This window comes from Pseudochaenichthys georgianus, chromosome 21, assembly GCF_902827115.2.
Source record: "Pseudochaenichthys georgianus chromosome 21, fPseGeo1.2, whole genome shotgun sequence".
In the NCBI taxonomy this organism is placed as follows: domain Eukaryota; kingdom Metazoa; phylum Chordata; class Actinopteri; order Perciformes; family Channichthyidae; genus Pseudochaenichthys; species Pseudochaenichthys georgianus.
Window position 1 is genome coordinate 25092980 of NC_047523.1, and position 19139 is coordinate 25112118.

At 41.1% G+C, this 19139-nt stretch overlaps 2 protein-coding genes across 5 annotated transcripts; both read right to left on the minus strand.

The window, feature by feature from the left end:
* Positions 1-681: 681 nt before the first annotated feature.
* piga (phosphatidylinositol glycan anchor biosynthesis, class A) lies at positions 682-10654 on the minus strand. Of its 3 annotated transcripts, XM_034110726.2 has the most exons (8): positions 10540-10654; positions 9079-9306; positions 8830-8991; positions 8476-8746; positions 8033-8165; positions 7571-7703; positions 5658-5864; positions 682-5042 (listed from the first exon to the last, which is right to left on the minus strand). In XM_034110726.2, the coding sequence occupies exons 2-8, from the start codon at positions 9274-9276 to the stop codon at positions 4758-4760; spliced, it is 1389 nt and encodes a 462-aa protein (XP_033966617.1). In that variant the 5' UTR covers positions 9277-9306; positions 10540-10654; the 3' UTR covers positions 682-4757. The 3 variants fall into 3 exon arrangements, with proteins under 3 accessions (XP_033966617.1, XP_033966618.1, XP_033966615.1); XM_034110727.2 differs by lacking the exon at positions 9079-9306; XM_034110724.2 differs by having other exon boundaries at positions 8830-9306.
* A 933-nt stretch (positions 10655-11587) lies between these two features.
* Positions 11588-19069, minus strand: LOC117466712 (putative cuticle collagen 80). 2 transcript variants are annotated; one of them, XR_011645142.1, is made up of 6 exons: positions 18568-19062; positions 18086-18118; positions 13791-14114; positions 13400-13684; positions 13116-13221; positions 11588-12777 (listed from the first exon to the last, which is right to left on the minus strand). XR_011645142.1 is itself a non-coding variant. In XM_071207029.1 (3 exons), exon 3 carries the CDS (start codon positions 15757-15759, stop codon positions 14965-14967), a length of 795 nt encoding a protein of 264 aa, XP_071063130.1. In that variant the 5' UTR covers positions 15760-16793; positions 18086-18118; positions 18568-19069; the 3' UTR covers positions 14956-14964. The 2 variants fall into 2 exon arrangements, 1 of the variants encoding a protein (XP_071063130.1); XM_071207029.1 differs by lacking the exons at positions 11588-12777; positions 13116-13221; positions 13400-13684; positions 13791-14114 and adding an exon at positions 14956-16793 and having other exon boundaries at positions 18568-19069.
* Positions 19070-19139: the final 70 nt, after the last annotated feature.

Below are 19139 nucleotides of genomic sequence, written 5' to 3' on the forward strand. Positions count from 1 at the left end.
GCCACCTCCCACCCACCCTTGTCCCATTCCATGCATATCGTCTACTCTACAGTATGAGCATAACAATGGATTTCTTAGGGCTTGTTCTGATGATACACCTTGAATAAAGCAGTAAGAAATGTGCATACACACAACTACAAGCAGAGCGGCACACAGGTTTGGACATGTTATTAAATAGAAAAAGAAGGGTGTTATCTATGCTCTGATAATATACTTTCTGAGCTTAAAATTATCTGCGACTGTATCAACATTTTATGAAAACACACAGTAAAAATTTCCCAAAGAAATGTATTCTGAAACAAAGCAAAACAGCTACTTATAACTCAACATGCTGACGCACATCCTCTGATTTGTTACAGATTTATAACATAACAACATAGTGTTGTTTTAGTAAGTTGAGTTCTTCAGTCACTGCAGGCAAGATGTAATGTTCAACTAATTCCAAGGCTATGCAAATCCCCATTGTTGGCCTTGTTCACCTCCTGTTCCACAGCTAATCTGTGTGTTGCCTTCAGAGCACTCTCTTTTGTTAAACTAATTTAGCAGTTGTCTGCTTTGTTTACACTGTCTTGTAATGGTCTGGGAAAAGATGAAACTCCAACAATGTAGTAGACGATCCCCATGAAATTACATCAAAACAGATGAAACATTAGAAAAAGTACACTTTATTTTCCATTGTGAACTGTCTGGGAGTCAGTCACTAACATAAACTCCCAGGTGTTGTATAAACAGGGATGCAAACTGATCAGGTATGAAAAAGGTGACAAGTATCCGAGCCGCCCGACCCCACGGAACATCGGCTTTAAAATGAGGAATAACAGGATTTCAGCAGCCAGATCAACTAAAGCAGGTAGTAATAAAAGACACGCCAAAGAGTCACATCTAATAGAAATATATAAAAGCATTTATTTTAATTGTGTAGCAGTCAGTTTATAATTTTGGCAGCACTATTGAGCATTTTGAAAATGTATTTTCATGCCTCTGTGCAAGGCTTAGTCTTTCTATCTGTATAGCCACTGGTGTAAAGTAACTAAGTTCATAAACTCAAGTACTATACGTGGGTACAATTTCGAGATACTTGTACTTTATTAAGTATTTCAATGTGTTGCTACTGTGTACTTCTATTCCTCTACAGTTCAGAGGTACATGGTGTACTTCTCCTCCACTACATGTATTTAATCCCTTTAGTTACTTTACAGATGTGGATGAATGATGGTAAATATGATCAAGTGTTAAATCAGACTTTAGTTCCACCTGGAGTAAATCCACAAGCTACCCTGCAGTATACAAAGTCATTTAAACTAGCTGCACCTTTACCAGCTTTGAGAACACTTTCATGATCAATCATTATAAAACATATCATATATATTATTCTGAAATGGACCAATCTGCACAATGACTACTTTTACTGTCGCTACTTTCACTATATTTTGATGAGAATACTTTTCTACTTTCACTTGAGGAACATTTTGAATGCAGGACTTTTACTGTAACAGAGTATTCCTACACTCTGGTACTTCTACTTTTACTACAAGATCTGAGTACTTCTACTTTTACTCAAGTACTAGATCTGAGTACTTCTACTTTTACTAAAGTACAAGATCTGAGTACTTCTACTTGTACTCAAGATCTGAGTACTTCTACTTTGACTCAAGTAGAATATCTGAGTACTTCTACTTTTACTCAAGTACAAGATCTGAGTACTTCTACTTTTACTACAAGATCTGAGTACTTCTACTTTTACTCAAGTACAATATTTGAGTACTTCTACTTTTACTCAAGTACAAGATCTGAGTACTTCTACCTTTACTCAAGTACAAGACCTGAGTACTTCTACTTTTACTCTAGATCTATACTTATACCACCTGTTTATAGCCTATGAAAAAAACTATTAGAAAACGAAGGCTAAAGCTAACGTTAGCAGATAGTGACACTGTATGCTAGCTAGCTAGCTCAACAATTCCTTAAATAATATTGCGACAGAAAAACTTTTCAGTTCACATCAAGCTCTGACGACAGGGAGCTCTGCTCTGAACACCTGAACGGCCCGTTCTAACAGCTGTTCACCAGCGGTCCGGTCTGTGCCACAGTGACTCCGGACCAGGGGCGGACAGGCCATTGGGAATACCGGGAGTTTCCCCGGTGCTGTGTGTGGGCCGGAGGGCCAAACAAAAAAAAAAACCTGGCCTAAATCCTACCGGCCCACATTGGTAAGTGTTCCGGCCCAGCCCAGTGGGGTGTGGCCAGGGTTGGGTTGTAACGGAATACATGTAACGGTGTTACGTAATCAGAATACAAAAATCAAGTAACTGTATTCTGCTCGCGTTACATTTGAAAAACGAGTAATCTGATTACAGTTACTTTCGTCAACCTGAAGTGAATACATTTTGGAATACTTATTGGAATTATTGGTGGAAAGATTTCCTCACAACATTTAATATTCATTACTAAAGGTACAGCCGAATCATCACAGCGCACAAAACCGCGCAGATGGACCAAAAAGGGGAGCGTTTGAAAAAAATGTGCGGGTCCGCTCAGTGAAACAATAACAACGTAACATGGAGGAACACAAGTCTGCGTTTAAATCGTGTGTGTGTGTGTGTGTGTGTGTGTGTGTGTGTGTGTATGTAGAGGTGTGTGTGGTTGAAACACATCAGCCACACCGCTCTTTAGCCTTTCTATTGATTCTGAAGGTAAACACAGTGAAGGCGGTGCGTGAAAGGCACTGCGCGCTCCTCTTCTCAGAGGCTGAGTTAACCCTCCCGCTGCCTCCTGGTGCTGCAGAGATTTCATGAAGTGAAGGAGGTTTTCCTCATGGTTTTCCTTCTATAAAACAGCTGCGGGCAGCAGATACAGATACACAGAAATGAATACATAGATCAAGGCAGACTGGTGCACACACTCTCCTGTTTTGCCAATCAGGTGCTTGAACAAATATAGCTCTATACACCCCTGGCCGAAATGTCCTTAAAATGAAGTCAGAGTTCGACATTTTAATTAATGTCCTGCCAACACTGGCAGGACAGAAGGTGACACGCCCTTTCTAAGCCATGTCCTCACATCCCAAGCTGCATCCCCAAAAAGTTTATTATGTTGTTACAACAGAGTTCAGGGGGAGTGGCATACCCGTAGGATAGAAAAGGGGGAGGTGACGTCTGACTCAGAGGTCGCGTGGCTGTGGAAAAGAACGTGTTGCCCACATTCTGTTACTGAGTTTAGGCTAGTTAGCTAGCAGGTTTATTGTTTTGGGTGCAGTCACTTTTGCCTCCACTTGCTGTTCAAATAAATGCTGAAGGAAAAAAGTTAATCTGTTTACAGTTCTGTTTTATATGGGTGAATTGGGAGGGATGAAACTAGGGGTGGGCGATATGACGATATATATCGTCGTGACGATATTAGGTCTCCACGATATGCTTTTTCAGAGATATCGTCCTATCGTGATAAAAAAAAAAAAAATAGCGGGAGGGGAAGAGGCTCTCCGTGCGCGGCGCAGGGGGCTATGACAGCGGACGGAGAGCCTCTTCCCCTCCCGCTCCCCCAGCCTCACCTACTGATTTTAATTTCACCATATATCAAGACCGATCGATTTCACAATGTCAGCGCACCTCTGCTTTCGTTCAGTCCAAGTTGTTTGACATGCTCCCTAAGTCCCCGCACCCTTTCTTTGCAGCGAGGGAAAATACACTGTTGGCAGTCTGCACAAACAACAATAATGGACGGAGAGTCAGATTCTGATGTAGAAGAATTAGATTTAATCCCCAAAAAGAAATCTACATCTGTGGTATGGAAATATTTTGGATATAACACAACAGACACGGAGCAAACAAATGTAATTTGCAAAATGTGCAAAAAAGGAAATTTCAAAGCGACAGATGGCAACACGTCGGGCTTACGAGACCACCTCAAACGCAAGCACCAGAAAGAGCATGCAGAGACTGAGTGCAAGGTCCCCCGCTTGTGAATGCATAATCTAACGCAGCGACTGCACCAAAACAAACTACCATAGGGCAGGCATTTCATAAAGGGCTCCTTATGTAGGTGCTTGTTCTGTTAAGTAACTTGAAAAATAACCATAATAACCGACATGAAAAAATATCGTGATATATATCGTCTATCGTGATACTGCTTGAAAATATCGTGATAACATATTTTTCAATATCGCCCACCCCTAGATGAAACCCTCTTTAATGGTCACACATGCAGAGCACACAGCACACACAGTGACATGTGTTCTCTGCTTTTAACCCATCCTAGTACCAGGAGTCTAGTACTAGGAGCAGTGGGCAGCTATTGTACAGCGTCCGCTGTTGTGCAAATAAAGACATTTGCACAAAAATACATAGAACTGTGTGCAAACAATGAATTTTACCAAAAACGAATTGTTCTAAATGCTTTGTGATTGAACTGAAAAATAACCCTTTTTTGTTTCCCAGTAATTGTACAATTAACCAGCCCTTTAATCCATCTGTTACAGTGCAATCTATACTAAGTTTTTAAAAAGAAAAGTGCTTATTAAAGCTCAAATGAGTGCCACCGGTTTCCATTTCAATGCCTAAATATAAAAAAAAGCTCTTTTCAAGTCATACATTTGTATCTTCACACAAGGTAGTCCCTTTGGATTAGTGAATGTAAACAATAATCTGGGTTACCATGAGCATATTCTGCATGTAGTAGCCATGTTTTAAATGTCAGTAGGCACCACGGATAGAACATATAGCACATGTAAGTAGCTCAAATGAAGCAGAGGTATGGAGTTATCATAATATTGACATTTCTGGTTCTGCTGCTCGCTTCACAGCACTTTTGGAATTGGCTCTGATTTCACCGCCAGCTTCCTGCCACAGTCCGTTAGGGCCGGTGGCGTCTACTGCCGCGTCCATGACCTGATCTGGGGCCCACCACTGCAGGAACAGCAGGAAGAGGAAGTCTAAAACAGCTATGAAGGCAAAGATGGAGCCAGCTACGGGGCCACAGTGAGCCCTCAGCCTCCGTAACCGTTTGTCCAGGGGAAGCACCTCCTCTCCGGCCGCTCGGTCGTACACCTGAGAGAAAAACACAAACAGAGTCACCATTTACATTCAGTGTGAAGCTTTCAGCTGTGTGAATGAACAGCAGTTTTACATGCACAAGAAAAATCAGGTTAAACAGGAAATCCGAGAACCAGTTTACACTTTGCTACCGTATCAATGAAGATATTTCCTTTAGAAGAGCTGAGGGGAGAATTACTCAACTCGTTCTGTGGAAACTCACTTATTCTACTATAAACTACTAAATGAAGGCTTCAGTTTTAGTCAAATTAAATTAAATACTTTGTTTAGGTGTTTTTATCTAAAAAACATGTTTAATCGAAGTTGAATTCCATTTGAATTTGAACTACCCAAATATTGACAGATTCGGCTCTAGTAAACATGACATACCTCGACTACAGTACATGACATCTCAGAAAAAGAAACTGTAAGCCAGTTAACTACAGTGCACACTATCAATAACCCGACAATGGATTTTTTACATCCAAAATCGAAACTAAAGCTTTAACTGCAGCTCACTTTGGTCTGTAGAGGGAACAAACAAATAAAGAAAGCTGATAAAAGAAGATGCAGCTGTATTTACAGACATCTCTTTATTATGAAGGCATGCACAGGTGTTAGTGAATCCACCTTTTCTGTCCTCTCAGCAACGTTTCTCCAAGTGTAGAGGTTTTGCACACGAGCATGGATAGAGGCAGGGGAGGGGACTGAGGCTGAGCGCTGCCGGGCGATGACCGTCTCCAGACCAGCACACAACGCCCGCACCGTTGGCTCACACATGGTGATCAACTCTTCAGGCAACACCTCAGGAATGCCCCCCACACGAGTGCTGACCACCTGAGAAACAAAACAAAAAGTGGATGAGCACAAACACACATAATGATAAATCACACTTTATGTGAGAGTAAAACATCTGCTCTAACATCCCTTTCAAAGGAGAGAATAAATAGCTGAAAACGTATTGGACCTCTTATTGATAACAAGTTCAAATCTTTTTCACCTCTGACCGCACCCTGCATCACATCCAACAGTGAGGCTGCTGACCACACCCAGAGAGAACTGAGAACCAGACAAACCCAGACTTTCATCTTGTAGTTACTGACTCCTAAATAAGCTATTAGCCTTAATATGTTTCTTTAAATGAAAAGAACACTCAGGGGAACATTTCAGGCACAGATTACATTAAATCGCTGGCTTTGTCAGCTGGCGGTGGCTTTTCAATTGTTCAGACATAAGTGACTTTTTTACTTCAATTGTTCCTTACAGCTTTATTCAGACATGACAGAGAGGGTTCTCCTAGCTTTACACAAGTATAACCTAGTTCCTGATAAAACTAGTTATTTTCTTTTTCTCCTAAGAAAACACCAGACCCTGTCACATGTGAGTGTCTGGGTGGCCAGCTGCAGTCATTTACAACTATTATTTTTAACAATATATATATATATATATATATATATCTTTTTTTAATGTATGGCTCCTTTTGCACCACAAACTTTACATGCAGGGTACGACTTTTTGAGTAAAAAAGTATAATTTTTATAACTGTGTCAAGACAACTACATTCAGTTGTAAAGGCTGTTTTGCAACATGATTAAAGCAGAATGTTAAGTCTGGAAAATACAAGTTTCAGCATTGAATAACAGCCAATTCTTACAGACAAAAGAGTGAAAGGGTGAGAGACAATGGGAGGAGTAAAAGAAGGCGGGAAGGAGAGATAGAAAGTCTACTGTACTAAGGCTGCATCTACACGGAGACGAAAACTAACCGAATTCAATATCAAAAAAGTCTTCCGTCCACACGGAATCGGCTCAATAAATGTGTCCGTCCACACGAGACCGCTCGACCCGCTGGAGACGCTGTAGTACATATGCCGGGCCTGTAAGTGGCGCTGTACTTCCGCCACAAAATACACCAAAAGCAGCGAAGAAGACCTCCCGAGCATGGTTACCACGGTTGCCCTTCTGTTTATTCTCCGCGGTGGATTTAGCAACATGTAGTTCATGTAGTTCTCCATGTCCACTTGTTGCTGATGGTTGTGGTAGAGGAGCTGTAGATTTTGCTCTAACATCTGTAGCATGGTCAGCAGAGGTGGGGAGAGGCGGGGCTATGGCTTCATCGTTATCAGGAAATGATCGTATAGGACGTACACACGGAGCCGTTAGGCCCCCCAGAGCGTTTCGTCCAAAGATCTACCCACCTTGGGAGCCATTATCGTTTGAGGGCTCCGTTTCCGCAGTTCCGTTATGGCCTCGTGTGGACAAACCGTCCATACCATAGAGAACTGTGGCAGATGCAACCCGTTTTGTGTCCATGTGGACGGGGCCTAAGTTCCACCTTTGAAATATTTTAATGACTATATATATAAGTTCCCAATGTGAGATGAATGAAGTATATCTATCCATCCATCTATCTATCTATCTATCTATCTATCTATCTATCTATCTATCTATGATATAGAGATATAAAAAAAGACAGACAGATACACAGACAGACTTTTTCCTACCATTCCCTATCCTTGACCTATTTTATAAATGGTTACATACCTGCAGTCCACAGCTGGCTCCTTCTAAGATGGCCATGCAGAACGCTTCAGTCAGAGACGTGTTGAGAAAGATGTGACCCTGCACCAGAACGTTACGAACATCTTTGTGCTCTAAAGCCCCAAGCAGACGCACCCTGCAGTCACACAAATTAAAAGAATATGGCAAATGCAATACTACCTTAACAAATAAAGAGTTCAGTGTCTTACTATCAATGTCAAAGTGCTGTTGCTGTCAATTGCTGGAAATTCACACAACAGTCACTTGGGTTTCCTCAGACATCACAGCTTAGTTACAATCATTTCTTAATATTTGAATAAGCAGTAAGCTAAACAGTGTTGTCTACCTATAGTACATAAAATGCAGCTGCTGCAATATGACAGTGCTGGTGAAGTAGCAGAGAGCATGTTTTAAAAAAGGTTTAAGTGGTACATCCCTTATCACTTTTTAGGGATATGAGTATACCTGTCATGTAGTTGGTATTTCTCTCTCACTTCCTCCAGAACAAGTCTTTTTGGTCCCTCTCCACCAATAAGGAATTGCAGATCTGGATGTTTGTGGCAGAGCACTGGGATTATTCCACCAAGAAGGTCGATACCTAAACAGAGGAAGAGTTGGTGAACACTTGCTATAAAAATAAAATGATGCAATTCTTAATTAAAGCTTATTACAGGCTGACAGAAGCTGACTATTTTAAGATGTATGAATGTTTAAGAATCAGATATTAATATTGAATGATTTTATGACTCTAACACCGTCCCTGGAATAACTATTAATGCAAGTTTGATTTGTGCAAACTCAAGCGTTTTGAAGCGTTATTCACCAAAATTCACATTCTGCTGATACCCACTATCAAGCCAAAATGTAATCAATAAGCTTAAATGTCTAATACAAGAGCTTCTCAGTACCTTTACGGTAGACGAGACGGCTGACAACAACAATAGTGATCCTGTCGTCTTGGCGCTGGGAGGGGTCAGGGGTGAAGTCAGTAGGGTCGACAGCGTTGGGAATAACAGACACTATCTCTGGGTTGAGTGCTGCGCGGAGCACCGTGTTCTCCTTACTGGTGTAAGACACGCACACAGTGTGGTTGGTGTCACACAGCGACACCGTCAGAAGCTTGTTGGTCAGCACGGAGCTCACATCAGCAAACCCGAAAAGTGAGTGGTCGGTGAAGACCTGAAAATGAAAATACGCTTTAATTTCAGCAGAATATGTGCTGTGAAATGCTTCCGAGACATGGCTCATAATAAGTCAATTACCGTGGTCAGGCCCATGGTCTTGGCGTGGAACAGTGCATCATGGCCCATGGCGGAGAACGAGCTGTGTGCATGCACCACAGTGATGCGTTCCCTTACAAACACACAGCGCATCAGTGGGAGACTGTGGAAGCAGGTGGTGGCTGTGGACTGGTTGTACATCACCTGCAGGGGAAGGTAGTAGACCTTCAGTCCGTTGGTCAGGTGCCTGACACCTTTCCTCCTGCCATAGGCATGCGTGACAATGACCACCTTATGTCCTTTTTCAATCAAACACTGCGATAGCTGGTAAATGTGACTTTCTACTCCTCCCATATTTGGGTAGAAGAAGTCTGACACCATGCAGATGTTGTGCTTCCTGTTGGAGATCCCAGCAGCCTCTGCGGGAGCTGCAGATGTTCCCTGAGATGAATTGTTATTCACAGCTGCCGCTCTTCTTCGTTGGCCCATTGTAGATGCCTTGTGTGTCTCTGATCCTTACTGAAATAATACGTTTAATAATCGGTTAATAAATGAAAAGCAAAATGAATGGGTGAAATATGTGTTTTGATAATAATAAATTAAATACATTTTCAAGCAAAAATAACATAGTTTAGTGTAGAAATAGTACAAATAAATGTCCCAACCATTTTGAATATTAAAAAATAACTTATCTTATTTATGACCAAGAATGCCAAACTTTCCCTGTTTCCACATTTTTTAAATTGGGTTTAACTTTTCTCTTATGTTATTTTCATTACAAATGATATATCTGTTGGGCTGTCTATCATTGTTTATTTGATTGTCATTAAGTATTAAAAAAGGCTAATTTGGTTTTCTCAGATCAAAAGTTGACATCTTTAATGTGTTTATTCAACAACAATGCAATAATTAAAGCTATTAAGTTAAATGTTAACTTGTTAATTCAAGAAGATGAAACAAAAGCTATTTATGGTTTATGTTTTTTATGAATGACTTCAAATTGTTTATTTATTATAAAAAAGGGAATGATAACTAGACCCAACCTTTCATTTCAGCACTAACTACATTCAACTGAAATCAAGATTTTATTGATTTATTATCATTAGCACAACAACTACAAACAAGCAGTATTTGCAGTGAACATCTTGGTTGAGGCTCTCAAAAAAGTTAGTTTAATTTGTAGGCCATAAAAACAGTAAATGCTAAATGCAAGTTCAAATAAAAGGAAAATATTGAATAGTTATATACATTTGTGGCAGACAGTATTTCAAAGGAATATACTGAATGTAAAGAGCCATGTCGTAAATGTATTTTAAAATAAGAAATATATATAAAGTTGTACAGCGATGTAAAAAGTAAATACTAATAATGGTCCATGATCATAGGTTATAACTAAACTCCAGGTACTTGATAGTGAATCACACATAGCATCATAAATAAATAATAGAATATCTGTTATAAACCACCCCTGGTACTGTCAGTGTAAATTAGCTTATGTCTAAGCATTAGTAGAGTGAATCTTGCATCCACTATGCGTTAAATATAGTAAGATATTCAAGCTTGCTCATCAGCACATATAGACAGTATTTACAAAACACTACGTGAGGAGACTATCTGCCAAATATAAACCAAATTAACGTTGTTCATAACTAGTTCTGTTTACGTTAGCATCAAGCTAACACACTTTGTTCATACGTAACCACTTTACTGACATTAAAAGAGAGAGTTTACTATCCTTCCTAAATGCCTTACCTTGGACGAAATGTCAATTCTTTTTCAGACTGGGAAAAAACACAAAACTCCTTTTCAAAATCATTTCGACTCGACAGTCCTGAGCTAGCATGTTAGCCACCTGTATCACTTCCTGGTGCGCTACTACGTCACACGCAATGACGTACACGGTGATGTTGTTTCTCATTTATTTTTACACAGTAATAGTATATCATTTAGATCTAGACGTTACAAGAAATGTAAATCAAAAAGGTTAAATAATTATTTCTTAGAATGTTTTACACTTACATGTATATTGTTGGATTAGGGCAGGCAATGAATATATCACTAACCTTTATCATCAATATGGGTTATTTTCTCATAAAGCAGATTACTTTTCATTAAATTAATTTTATATTTATTAGATAAATACATATTCCACAAAGCTGTTCCTTCCATCTGCCAAGACGTTTGTGACGTGACATTATATTTAACATTGACACATTTTTTTTGTAAGTCTTGAGTGTCACAAAGGAAGCCCCCCTTTGATATAATTTACTTTTGGAATATAACTTCTATGATAGATTGGCTAAGGCTAGCACAAATGTACATATTTCTATTATGAGAAGACGCCATGATCTATATTTTTACAGCTATGACTGTTAGATTTAGTTTAATTTATAACTTATTTAATTTAAATGTGAATGGTGTGTATTTACAAGGTAGTGCTGGCTGTTGAAGGTATGTATGAGATCAAAGAGTAGGAAGGGAGTTTTTACTTGATCAGTTTGAAGTCATGAACTTATCTGAAATTGTTGAAATCCATGAAAATGTTCTGTGATATTGTTGCTGATTTAGTTGTCTGCCTATAAGCTCCATTAACCAGTCACAACATGAAATGTATTCAACAGTGACAAACTCCCCAAGAATGCAGTGAAGCAACTAAATGTAACGGTATCATGTCGACACCATAGACTGTATATATAAAGGTCAACACGCACACAACAAAGCAATTGATAGAAAGAAAGTAACAATGATGAAAGGATACAAACAACATTAGGATTTAGCAACTGAAAGTCTAAAGACAAAAGGGTTTAAGGCTTGTTTACTTATTCTGACAAAACATTACAAAATATTACATTACATTCATTTAGCTGAGAGAAGTGTGTGCTAGAGTGTATGGTTTAACCATATCCTGGATCCCACAGCACGGTAGGCCAGAAGCAGTGTCTTGAAGCGGATTCGAGCAGCCACTGGCAGCCAGTAAAGGGATCGGATGAGTGGTGTTATTGGTTGCGTTGCCTTCTTGGTCAGTACTGGACCCAGCAAAGCATTTTGAAATGTTTAACTTTAAACCTTTGTTGGAAAGTTCACACAGTATGCAGGGCACCAACTTCTTTTCAGACTTGGAAAGATTAATCATTGTGTGCTTGTTTGGTATGTAACCATTATTCGCAGACATTCGTTTTCGGTATCAGACCTCTAAATGTCACAAAACTGTCCCAGACCTTGATGTACTATATTACAAACAATGACCATAACCTATTTATTTACAAAAGTATTACAAATCTGTACTTAGTGAACTATGTATAGGGAAGTTATGGCATATACAGAAAAAAATAAACGCACCATCATAAAAGAATAGAAGAGACTTGATCATCAACGTTAAAGAAACAAGAAAATCACAGTATACAGTAAGTCACCCATGGTACATTCATGTCTTAGACCTTCTACACATTTCTGCATTTCATTTCAAATGTGAAATCAAGATTTATAGTATTTGTATTGTGCTATAAAAAAATATCACCTTTGTGTTATATTTGAAAATAATCACATTACATAATATTTACAATTTAAAATATGGTTGCTAAACACATAATACATATTTCCTATGATTGTTGCAAAAGCTTGCAATATCAGATAAGGTCCAACATCTTAAATTTGAAGGAAGACATGTTTTATCATTAAATGGCTCTGTTTTATACAGTATTTTATTAATAAAGTATACGGGAGTATATATGAATCAGCTTAACTGCTGTGTGTATTAGAGACTTTTCATACAAACATCCACAAGAGTTCACAAAATGGACATTTAAAAAAGAAAAGAAAACCACATTCCCAGAGTGGCATGAACACAGGATGTAACCTGCCTGTTAACAATTTATTTGCAGGCATTGTGAATCATACACGTGACTAACCACAGTGGGGTTGAAGGTGCTTTCACTTTTCTTTTTTTTCTGTTTTGTTAGCCTTTGAAGTTGTTGTATCCAGGGTAAACTCCTTTATCAAAGACAGAAGATATGGAAAGATAAAACACAACGTCCAATGTCAACACAATTGCTTATTTTTATTTAACTCTGTTTTTCCCCTTATCATTTATTTCTTATATTTATCTTCCTCTCTCCTTTACACATGAACACATCTTGTTTAGTACACACAAATTAAACACATTCTGTATTATTCCGTTTGTTTTTCTCCCTATATTTTGTCATTTGATTTACTTTATGTTATCTTGTTTGGCTGTTTGTGTCAAGTGTTGTGCAACTGTGGTTAAACGAGTACACCTGAAATACAAACTGCTTTAGAATCAGATCTTTGGCATTATGACAAACACTTACTATGAGACGGGCCTACGCCACAAGAGCAATGAAAGTCCAAGCAAAAACACAATGGGAATGTAAAAGTAGTAGCTTCTTCGTTGGTCCTGGCTGCGAATACTTCCATCTGTGTCAGAAAAATGCAAAAAAAAGCCATTATTTTATGGCCCATCCTAAACTTTACTTTATTTATTTTAAGATATGTTGCATGACGAATGATACAGATAATATCATAATGCTTTTTGCAGAGTAGTATTGAACAATAAGTCCCAACCTTCATGAAATAAATTAAATCAAATAAATACCTGCATGGTAATCAGAGCTGTTGTACGTTGCTATGGCTTTGGCCTTGTCCCGACATGTAGGTGCTGAGGTCCAGTTGAGAGTAGTATTGAGTTGGCTGTAGAATTGGATTTGGCCAGTAGGATCATCAGGGTTGTATTTTTGAGTTATATTAGTAGTGATTGAATTTCGCAGAGGCACTCCATCCAATTCCCACTCAATCTCTGTCATGTTGTAGCGTCCCTTTACATTACACTTGAAAACATTTACACCTACACTGTTGGCTGTCTGAAGAACACTGTAGCATGCTGTTGAGGGAAGACTAAAGTTACAATTGTGCGAGATTGTATTACTCTTACTGTTAATGGGTTAAATAAGAGATTGGTTGATTTGCAAAATGAATGAATGACTTACCATAAATGTTTAGAGTTACAAAAGGTCTTTGGTATCTCTCATCAATGTTAAAAATGCATCTGTATTTCCGCTGGTCCTCTGCTGTGATGTTGGTGAGGAGAATTGAGCAGTTTTCTCTGTTCTCAGACAGAAACGATTTTCCTCTGTCCTTGTATTTGTCATTGAATGCCTCAGCGGTCTGTGTGTGTTTGAACACCACCGACCCGTTTGAGACTTCTGTGTCTTCCGCCTGCCACCTAACCTCCCTGCTCTCATTTCTGCCTGAGCAGGCGCATGGCAGAAGGACATCGTGTTCGAGACAGCCATTGATAGTTACATCTTCACCTACAACAGAAAAAGTACACTCGGGTAAATCCAGTTTCCAGACTCTCGTCAAAATATGAGTTTTTAACATACACTGTTAAAAATAGAATTTTGTAATGATTTGCCACTAGGGGTCTCTCAATCAAACAGTAACAAATCCAGGTAATTTACTGCCATTGTTATAATTAATGCAGTCAGGTTAAGATTTCTTGATAGCTGACTTTCTTTTCAGACTTATTCGCAGAGGTCTCTTCCTCTCCAAAAAAAACAGATTAGGTGATTTAACAGGTAAAAAACATTGACTGTATATGCAGTAAAACAATGAATAAATAAGTTTTGTGTTAAAAATCCATGTGGACACTAATGAAAAGGGCTGCACATTTGCTCTGTTTCTACTCTGATGACTAAAAACCCTCCATTAAGATATGTATTTAAAAGGATCTGAAAAGTGCATCTTAAAAAGGGAAGTAAGTACGATATATAAACTGGAGAAAACTGTCAGGGTTGAGAGGCAAGCAGGACCCAAATGCAGATTAACATAAAATACTTTTATTTCAAGGTTTCAGACAGAACTCTTCCCAGTGAATACGGTCTAACAACAACAAGGAACTCACAAAGACTAACAGAAAACACAGAACCTAAATGCACACAGGACTAATCAAAAACAACAAGAGACAGGTGAGGAGGGCGAAGAAAACCAGGTGAACACAATCGGGTAATCAGGGAGGGAAAACAGACAGAAAGCAACAGGCAAGACAGAAGGTGAACACTTTTCAAAATAAAACAGGAAACCATAGACAGAAAAAGACAAGACAAAACACAACACAGACAGATCGTGACAGATCGTGACAGTACCCCACCCCCCCCCCCCTCAAGGGACGGATCCCAGACGTCCCAAAAAAAGTCCAGCAGGGTGGGTTGAGGGGGTCTGGAGGACGGGCTTGTGCTGACAGCCCAGGGGCACAGCGGAGGACCCAGAAGGGGTCTCGGGCGGATGGCCCGGGGGCAAGGCAGAGTTCAAAAAGGGGGATTCGGGCGGACGGCCCGGGTTCAAGGCAGAGTCCAAGGTGGGGGACTCGGGCGGACGGCCCAGGGGCAAGGCAGAATCCAAGGAAGAGTCAGGGGTCAGGGCCCGAGGGCGAAGACCCGTTTCGGCCGGACAGGAACCGGAGCCGGTGGGACAGGCTTCGGCAGGATCCCCCACGGAAGAGGACCAGGAGTTGGTAGGACCCCCGGCGAGACAGGTGACGACGGGACCCCCAACGGGACAGGACACAGGGTTGGCAGGACCCCCGGCTGGAGAGTAGTCGGCGGGACACCCAAAGGGACAGGACATGGAGCTGGCAGGAACCCCAGCGGAACCTCCAACGGCACAGGACATAGGGTTGGCAGGACCCCCGGCAGAAGAGTCATCGGCGGGACCCCCAACGGAACAGGACACAGGGTTGGCAGGACCCCCGGCAGGAGAGTAGTCGACGGGACCCCCAATGGGACAGGACACAGGGTTGGCAGGACCCCCGGCAGGACAGTAGTCGGCGGGACCTCCAACAGCACAGGACATAGGGTTGGCAGGACCCCCGGCAGAAGAGTAGTCGGCGGGACCCCCAACGGGACAGGACATAGAGTTGGCATGACCCCCAGCGGAACCTCCAACGGCACAGGACATTGGGTAGGGACTTGAGATGTGACTCGAGAGGGGACTTGAGAGGAGACTCGAGAGGAGACTCGAGAGGGGAACCAAGGGGGAACTAGAGAGGGGACTCGAGGAGGGACTCGAGGAGGGACTAGAGGAGGGACTAGAGGAGGGACTAGAGGAGGGACTCGAGAAGGAAACTCGAGAGGTGACTCGAGAGTGACCTTGAGAGGGGACTAGAGAAGGGACTAGGGAAGGGACTAGGGAAGGGACTAGAGATGGAACTCGGGAAGGGACTAGAGATGGAACTCGAGAGGGGACTCGAGAGGGGACTCGAGAGGGAACTCGAGAGGGAACTCGAGAGGAGACTTGAGAGGGAACTCGAGAGGAGACTTGAGAGGGAACTCGAGAGGTAACTTCAAAGGAGGCTTGATAGGGGACTCGAGAGGTGACTGGGGAGTGAACTCGAGAGGTTACTTGAGAGTGGACTCGAGAGGGAACTCGAGAGGTGACTTGAGAGTGGACTCGAGAGGGGACTCGAGGGGGGACTTGAGAGGGGAATCGAGAGGTGACTTGAAAGGAGACTCAAGAGGTGACTTGAAAGGAGACTCGAGAGGGAACTCGAGAGGGAGCTGGAGATGTGGCTTGAAAGGGGACTTGAGAAGGAACTTGAGAGGAGACTTGAGACGGTCGGTTCGCCAACAGAACACGGGGGGCTGGAGTCGGCCGGAATGCCGACAGGACACGGGGAGCTGGCGTCTGACTCCAGACGGAACACACCGATGCGTGTGGTGTCATAATGGGAATTGGGAGGCAGGGAGCCAGCATGGCTGGGGCTAGCAGGCAGGGGATAACACACCGAGAGGAAATCCAAAATCCAGCGAGGTAAGAATTTCACTAAGCCTGGCTTCTCCGTAGCCATCTGGCGCGCCTCTGCCAGAGCTGCCTCTCGCTGCTGAACCCTGGACGCTCCCCTCCATCGATCAGAGCAGTTAGCCAAAAAAAAGGAAAAATCCAATAATTCCTGCTCAAAAGAATCTGCTGGGCCCATATTTGGTGAGTTCCTTCTGTCAGGGTTGAGAGAGGCAAGCAGGACCCAAATGCAGATTAACAGAAAATACCTTTATTTCAAGGTTTCAGACAGAACTCTTCCCAGTGAATACAGTCTAACAACAACAAGGAACTCACAAAGACTAACAGAAAACACAGAACCTAAATGCACACAGGACTAATCAAAACAACAAGAGACAGGTGAGGAGGGAGGAGAAAACACAGGGGCACCAGGTGAACACAATCGGGTAATCAGGGAGGGAAAACAGACAGAAAGCAACAGGCAAGACAGAAGGTGAACACTTTTCAAAATAAAACAGGAAACCAAAGACAGAAAAAGACAAGACAAAACACAACACAGACAGATCGTGACAAAAACAATAGGTCCGTGGGGGCTTTCAGGACATCCTGTCCATCTGATGAGTGTTTTGGTCTATTGTGATAAGGCGACCACCTGGACCAATTGGTGTTGTCTGACATGTAAGTGATCTTTGATGTATTCCTATAAATAGTCTGTCCTACATACATCAGCACACACTCTTCGGGTGGCGTCATGCGTGCACGCATTACAGATCTTAAAGGACTTTAGTGTTTCTTTGCATAGTTGCCTAACTCATCATTTTCTCTAAACAGCAGCTGATTTTAAGTTGCGACGACATTTCCATTCCTGCCACCATTCTAATTTTTCTAGTGTTTTTTTGGAACAGCTTTTTATTAATAAAGCTCGCTTTTTGTTCATACTTTTATACCCCAATCTCTCTATTCTGCATTTGGGTCCTGATAACCTTCTGTTCCTGATAGACATACTGCAATGTCTAACAAAGATAGCATCAGCTTTATTTCCAACCATACATCTGCAGTGAACGTATCACACACACACTGATGTCTGCTTTCATTTCATTTTAAATATGTTTCTTTTAACATTATTTGTATTTACTTCCTTATTCCATGGTCACATTTTCAGTGTGTTTAGAAGGAACTCACAACGTGGCTCCTACTTACATTTCAAATCATTTTAATAACATTCCATTCTGTATCAGAGCTATTGACTAATTCGATATCTCCATTCTGATTTGTAGTTCAAACAACTGCACAGCCACTCCTTAACTGCACACTTTCCTTTTGTTTGTATTGGGCAAACAGAAAGGTATACATAGTTATTGACAGACAAATGTGAACAATTTGAAGCTCCAGTCTTACAGATATTCAAAATAAAGTTGTTTAGTTTCAAACAAGAAAAAAAAAGTCATATTTTGATGTCGCAGCAAAATTATGGAAACACGTGATTCTTTATGGGTTTTCACTGTACCTTGTGTGTAGGTTAGATGTTGAAAAGACGGACCTATAATTAAAATCAAACAGAAATAATTGCATCACTGGAAAGTTTGGAAGCCATATCAGTTCACCTAAATACAACAAAAACGAATTGATGGCACAAAAGTTACATTTATGGTAAGCCTTTTCGTGACCTCAAGGCAGGGCTTGTTCCTCTTTATTCACATTAAGTGATCATTTTTGAGGGTTTTCATTGCTAACTGTTTCTTTGTTAAAGTTGCGCAAATAACTAATACATTGAAATGTAAAATTAGGCAACCACTAAACGCACGAACGATCAGACGTACTGTAGCACAAACACAAAAATGCAACATAAGAATTACACATCTACCAGTATTGTCCAAGGTCCACATGCTGAAGTAGTTTACACACTTAGGGTAATTGGAAGATAACATGGAACTGTCATAATTCTTCAGGATATGAGGTTAATGTTGAGTGGTTTGTATTGAGGCTTACCTGCTGAGACAGTTAAGACGATAAACACTGCCAGGAAAGTTCTCATGTTGCGACTCAGTGTCTCGAGGATATGCTGTGAACTTGGCAGCCTATTACAATTTCGAGAAGAGTTTCTTATTCTAATTTCCCCTGTGTACTACTATAGAGGTATTTTCTTCATTACGAGCCAACATTTTCCAAAATCCGTTCAATGCGCCAGAAATCCTTTTACGTCCGAAGCGAAAGTAATACATGTGGTTGGAGTTTCCGGAGTAGCAGACCATCTTAAAATGATTACAAATACGTCAGTATCTGCCTTGTCATCGATAAATGATCTGGTCTGGTCTTCAACCTTCCTAAATTCTCCCACACCACACCGCTCCTCCGCTCCCTCCACTGGCTTCCGGTAACTGCTAGAATCCACTTCAAGACAATGGTACTTGCGTACCATGCTGCACCCTTACTTCGAAGGGGACCCAAGTTCCCATCAGCAAAAACACGTGGGTTTGCTATCCTGGCTCCAAAATGGTGGAATGAGCTCCCCATTGACATCAGGACAGCAGATAGCTTACACACCTTCCGGCGCAGACTGA